Source organism: Amphibalanus amphitrite, unplaced genomic scaffold (genome assembly GCF_019059575.1).
Source record: "Amphibalanus amphitrite isolate SeventyFive unplaced genomic scaffold, NRLGWU_Aamphi_draft 000619F_arrow, whole genome shotgun sequence".
NCBI classification, from domain to species: domain Eukaryota; kingdom Metazoa; phylum Arthropoda; class Thecostraca; order Balanomorpha; family Balanidae; genus Amphibalanus; species Amphibalanus amphitrite.
The window spans coordinates 354317-360945 of NW_024882113.1; the positions used below are offsets into that span (position 1 = coordinate 354317).

At 45.1% G+C, this 6629-nt stretch overlaps 1 protein-coding gene across 1 annotated transcript; it reads left to right on the forward strand.

Annotated features, from left to right (window-relative positions):
- The first annotated feature begins 2499 nt into the window (after nucleotides 1-2499).
- LOC122363400 (cuticle protein CP14.6-like) lies at nucleotides 2500-3791 on the forward strand. The gene is made up of 3 exons (XM_043332622.1): nucleotides 2500-2849; nucleotides 3032-3205; nucleotides 3473-3791. The coding sequence occupies exons 1-3, from the start codon at nucleotides 2730-2732 to the stop codon at nucleotides 3731-3733; spliced, it is 555 nt and encodes a 184-aa protein (XP_043188557.1). The 5' UTR covers nucleotides 2500-2729; the 3' UTR covers nucleotides 3734-3791.
- The last annotated feature ends 2838 nt before the right edge of the window (nucleotides 3792-6629 follow it).

A 6629-nucleotide genomic window follows, 5' to 3' on the forward strand; every position in this document is an offset into this window, starting at 1 on the left:
TTCAAAATGAGAGTATCCTAAGCGGGAACTTTTCATCTTGATTTTATTTATTTCTTTTTTGTGTAATTGAAAAATGATTTATTTGTACATCTGGATGTCAAGACAGATTATGCCAGGTAAAACATCGGACGAGATTGGGATTCATCCTAGCTTTTTCATAGCCAATCGCCGGAGTCCCTCACCGTTCCGATCCTATAACTGGGCTGGAGTTTTCACTTTTTTTTGTGAAACTTTTTCCTTTTTGAAATGAAATTGCCCTCACATGTGCACGTGGCGCGTGCCATCCCCTGCACCGCACACCATTCGATAGCCCGTTCGATTTTCTACACGATGCTGTTTTCCCCGTGAAGATCGGGCCCACGGTTACCGAGATATTGCACGGGGACCAGACCCGTGTCGGGCAAATTTAGCCTTTTTTGCCCGTTTTTGCAAGCCGATTTATGCATGTACATAAAGTCTATGACGCGAATTTGCACTTTTCGGCCCGCGCCACGCGCTTGCTATCGACCCGATCGAACCGAGACCCCTCAAAGGCACGTTGTCCATTCTTGTTCTATAAAGTTGCGCAAATTTCAGCGCGCCAGGTGCAACAGCCTGACCTGCAACCCGCGCTACGTAGCACCAAGTCGCGACCTCGGTAACAGACAGAAACTACGTCACCACAAATAGTAGTATAGAAAATCACTTTTCATTTGCTTCAGATAATCCAAAATAATATCCGGCGCTAAAACTACAGCGTATATATCTTTGCCAGTGACTTTTAATGGTAAGGTAACACACTGGTGGATCGAGAGAGGCAGTCATGTTCGCTGCAGGGGGATGGGGGGGGCATACCCCGAAACAAAGTTTCTCCAAATTCCAAAAACTTGTCGGATTTCGATTCCTTATGCAATACTCCGGTTTAAAACAAACTTTGCACCATTACACTAGTTCGGGTTTTCGTTTCAATCTCGAACAACCGCAAATTTCCGTCGATTTCGGGCGCTGCGGGGGATGGTGCATTTGCCGCAAATGATCCCCCCTGTATCCGCCAGTGAAGTCATATGACCGACCCGACCACAGGTAACCCGAATCCGAAATGTGCAATTAATGAAGCCCCAGGAAGTTACATTGTAGTCCTGCTAGTTTATCTTCCCCTTGAAAGATCACTGGCAGTGAGAGATATGCGAAACTGCAACCTTTATAGGGCGGTGCAGAGGCTTACTAATGTGTTAGGTATGCCACGCCATCAAGATCCGTGACCTGACGATCGAAATATGTGGTCGGCGTCATACGATCTGGCTTCAATCAAAGGTCCGGTGTGTCATTTACATGAGCTCTCTTGGCCTGCACATTGCAATCGTGAAAACCCCGTCAGGGCGCGGCACCCACCTCTCGGTCGGGGATGGTCAACCCGCGCCCCGCTGGGCTATCCAGCAATACGCACTCTGCTGGGAAAAGGGGGGGGGGGGAAGATTCTGCCCTCCCTGCCCATGCTTCCGAGCCGATTGTCGTAAAAAGAAACGGGGAAACGACATTTGAAAGCTATCAACAAGACAGACATTTGGAGCCAAAATATTTTTCTTGAGTAGTTCAGAGGTCAAGTTAGGGTCAGGTCAAGGGTGCAAAATGCTAGTTTCTACATTATCGGCTTTGGAGCGCAGTTGGCAAAGAATCAACTGAGATTGATTACCTACCCAAAACGTGTTGTTAAGCTACCAGGGCATGAGATGTCATGCAAAGGTCAAGGTCAAGGTCAGTTCAGGTCAACTAGGCCGAAATATAGAAAAGGACATGTTCGGCACATGTTTTATGAGCCATTTTAATCATAGAATTGAATTGGCATACTCCATTAGTGATATGGACTATATATGGATGAACTTTAGGTCGAGGGCAGGCTAGGGTCAGGTCAAGTGAGGTCACGTTTTAAACTTTAAAGCTGATTAATTATTAACACCCTAAAAAGTCTGTCTGATGCAGTTTTTGACGAAAATCGAATCGTGCTATTTCGTTTACGTACGACGTCTAAAACTAAAAAAAAAAATTGTGTGTCGTGACGTCGAAAATTAAAAAAAAGTCTACATTTCTTAACCGACGGGTCTAATAATTTGAACGTAAGTGCACAGGAACAACTTCTATAACATGCATTCCGAGTTTGTTTTTCAATAAACTCAAATTGTTCCATTTCATAACGATTAAAGAAAAAACAAAACAAACAAAATCAATTTGTTGAATAAATATACATATTTCGGCCAAAATCACAAATTAAACAAAATGGCGGTTTAAAAGACATCGAAGAATCAAGCACATGCTTATTGTTACGTCTTGATTCATTAAAATCTTAATATTGTACAGGATTTCAAAGTTTTGCAATTCTTAAAGCGAAAATGGCGTGGCATGACGCTACTATAACATCATTTTCTTATTTGTTTTAGGGGTACCAGGGGCAAACAAGGGCAAAACAGCTGTATGGGTTCTACGACCTCTCCTACATACATAGTTATGTATATGTTTGACACTGTAAGAAGGATCATACGGACCGTATGGGCCTCAATACCGCCCCTATGATTCAAGCAACTAGGCGAGTGGGTTGAGGGCGCGATGGGCGCTATCAAAAACTATGTCAGCGCTGCTAAATTCACATAAGGACACGCAGCACATTACCGAATCTTGCGCTGTATGCCAATTTTCCCCCACGCAGGCGACATTGACAATGACGGAGACCGGTCGGACGTCCATTCAGCGAGTCTATGACCCTGGCCGATAGATGGCACTGCTGCAGCCTCAGCCGTATAAAGCCGATGTGCGGTGATCCACTCGACATTCAGAGCACAGTCAGCCACCTAAAACAATCACCAGACATGAACACCGTGAGTAAAAACGAGAAGTAGTCTATTTTGGAGGAAATCATATTGGTCTTTGTTCCATGAACATTTATGGAAGCATCAACACTGAAGCTTTTGTTAGCTACTTCTGGTCATTTTGGGGTGTGTAAAACCCAAAATAATTCGCAGAGTATTCCGCACTCACGATCATCATCTTGCCTTTCCAGATCATCGTTGCCTGCCTTGTGGCTGTGGCCGCGGCCGCTCCCCAAATAAGCAACCAGCCCGACCAGTACTCGGGTAACCCCCAGCCGCTGATCAACATTCTTAGCCAGAGCTTCGAGCAGGACCCCAACACCGGCAACTACAAGCACAGCTATCAGCAGGACAACGGACAGGCCGTAAGTAACAAGCAATACGCAAAGTGAGGAATACGGCAAAATTATATCCTTTCTATAGCAATGACTAATGAGTCATAAGCAGTGCCTTTGTATGACGAAATTCAAGCAATATTTAGCAATAAAGTAGTACAATGAGCAAGATAAGACCAAACAAGATCATCCAAAATGAGCAAAGCGCAACCTGCGTGCGGATAAAATGGTAAATAAACAGTGGAGAGGCCTATGCTTTCACAAACTCTTTTAGTAACTTCGTACGTCTTTTTTCAGGTCGCCGAGGAGGGCAGCGTGTACCCGGGCCCGCAGCCGGATACGGGCAGCATCACCCAGCAGGGCAACTTCCAGTTTGTCGGTGACGACGGCAACACCTACCAGATCTCGTACGTGGCCAGCGAGGGTGGTTTCCAGCCGCGAGGTGCCCACCTGCCCGTGGCGCCGGCTCAGATTCCCGAGTATGCCCAGCTGCGTCAGGAGCACCCGGAGCTCTTCTGGGCCGAGGGACAGCAGCCGCAGCAGCCCACCTACGTCTAGTGGCGCAAAATGTGTCTAAATAATTGTTTTGTGATGTGAAATATATGGAGAAGTAAAATATCTGTATTCACGCAATAAGGTTCTGAACTCACACGAGTCGTCGATGAAGTAAATGAACGGAACAACAACTAATCCAGAATCGCTGGAACACAATTCAAAAGAGTATCCTAAGCGGGAACTTTTAATCTTGATTTTATTTCTTTTATTTGTTTAATTGAAAAATGATTTATTTGTACATCCGGATGTCAAGACAGATTATGCCAGGTAAACCATCGGACGATATTGGGATCCATCCTAGCTTTTTTCATAGCCAATCGCCGGAATCCCTCACCGTTCCGATCCTAACTGGGCTGGAGTCTCAAGAAAAACGAATGCGTGTTTGCCCTTATACAAGCTGCAGTGACTGGTATCCAATTTGAGCGTGGAGTCCAGCAGTAATTTGTCAGATGAGATATTACTTGATGAGCCAGGTCGAGTGACAAACTTTTGTTTGCAAAAAGTCAACATATGACGTTGACATCTGGTAAATGTTAAGTTCACAGTTCTTCAAATCACGAAGCTGGTCACAGAAGTCATAGAATTTAAGCTGCAGGTCTTCCTGAGTCCCTTGGTGACTTTTCTGAATCGTAAGAGTAGTTTGATCGGAATTTACTGACGACAAACTCCAAGGCACCTAGTGAAGTCATATATTGCGTCACGCAAGGCCAGCAATGCAAAAGTAAGGCACCGGACCTTTCAAAGACTGTATAAAATCACTTTTCATTTGCTTCAGATAATCCAAAATAATATCCGGCGCTAAACATACAGCATATATATTTCTGCCATTGACTTTTAATGGTAAGGTCATACACTGGTGGATCCAGAAAGGCAGTCATGGACGCTGCAGGGGGATGGGGGGAGGGGTGCATAGCCCAAAACAAAGTTTCCCAAAATTCCCAGAACTCATCGGATTTCGATTTCTTATGCACTACTGTGCAGTTTAAAACAAACTTTGCACAATTACACTAGTTTGGTTTTCGTTTTGATCTCGAAATTTCGGGCGCTGCGGGGGGGGGACGGTGCATTTGCCGCAAATGATCCCCCCTGGATCCGCCAGGGAAGTCACATGACCGACCTGACCTCAGGTAGCCCGAATCCGAACCAAAAGGCGAAATGTGCAATTAATTAAGCCATAGGAGGTTACATTGTAGTCCTGTAAGTTTATCTTCCCCTTGAAAGATCACTGGCAGTGAGAGATATGAGAAACTGCAACCTTTATAGGGCGGTGCAGACTGCAGAGGCTTAGGTACTTATGTGTTACGTATGCCACGCCATCAAGATCCGTGACCTGACAATCGAAATATGTGGTCGGCGTCATACGATCTGGCTTCAATCAAAGGTCCGGTGTGTCATTTACATGAGCTCTCTTGGCCTGCACATTGCAATCGTGACAACCCCGTCAGGGGGCGGCACCCACCTCTCTCGGCCGGTGAAGATCAACCCGCGCCCCGCTGGGCTATTCAGCCATACGTGCCCTGCTGCAGCTGTGGAGATGGGAGGGCAGATTCTCCCCCCCCCCCCCCTCTTACTTCCGAACTGATAGAAAGTCGTAAAAAAGGGGAAAACAACAGACGAAAGCTCTCTAACAACACAGATATTTGGAAGCAAAAACAAATCCTTAAATAATTTAGAGGTCAAGGTAAAGTCAAGGGCACAACATGCGATTTTCCACATAATCGGCTTTGGAGCGCCATTGGCAAAGAATGGACTGAGATTGATAACCCCGAAGGTGTTCTTAGGCTACCACGACAAAATACATTGCAAAGATGCCATGAAAAGGTCCAGGTCAAGGTCAGGTCAGGTCTACTAAATACGAAATATAGAATAGGACATGTTCGACATATGCTTCACCAGCAATTTTATTCATTGATTTCAATTGGCTAACTCCGTTCGTGATATGGACCATGCATGAATTAATTTTAGGTCGAGGGCAGGTCAGGGTCAGGCCAAGTGAGGTCAAGTTTTAAAGCTGATTGGTTATGCCCTAAAGTGTCTATCTGATGCAGTTTTGACGAAACTCAAATCGTGCTATTTTTGTTTCCGTACGATATCTAAAACAGAAAACTTTTATAAAAAATGCAATTTTGTTCGTATAGTGACGTCATAAGATTTCACTACTACATTTTTTAACCGATGCTTCTAAAAATTGGATTGTAGGTGCACAGAAACAACTTCTTTAACCCTCGCCCGCACATGCCATTTTCCCATCCTAGAACGCACATGGGGGGGGGGTTGTCACCCCCCCCCCCGCGCCATTTCGTTCCTGTTGGAGATAGAGCTTAGCAGTAAAGACCAAAAAGATTCTTTGGGAAGAGACGAATCCAATGATACCCAGTTTTACCTTCTCAGGTCAGTCATTGACCTTCCAGGTCAGGTCAAACTAAAAAATGTTGCTGTTTTGGGTCACCGTTGGATATCAAGTGCGCTGCTTATCAAATACCGATGACGATGCTGTTTTCTGGTGCCAAGCCAGCTAGAACCTCTTTGTCACACTATCCGACCAGAATTTTGCTGCTGAGGTCATTTCAGGTCAAGTTAGGTCAAGGTCAATTATATGTGTTTGTATGTCTGTGTGTGTCTGTGTGTATACTGATGTGTGCACCGATTGTTTTTGGGTCCATATCACATGAAATCATGATCTGAGAAGCTTTTACCAAAAATGCAGTCAAAAAACTTCACAAAAAGTAAATTCAGCTTGCCTAAAACGCAATTATCTTAGATGACCTAGGTTGACCTTGACCCTGACCTTGACCCCTGTACATCGTCGAACAACATGTTCCATGATAGGTGGGAGGTAAGACTGGCAAAAAAGGCCGAAATCAGGGTGTCAAAAGCTCACAAGGCCCATGGCAAACGC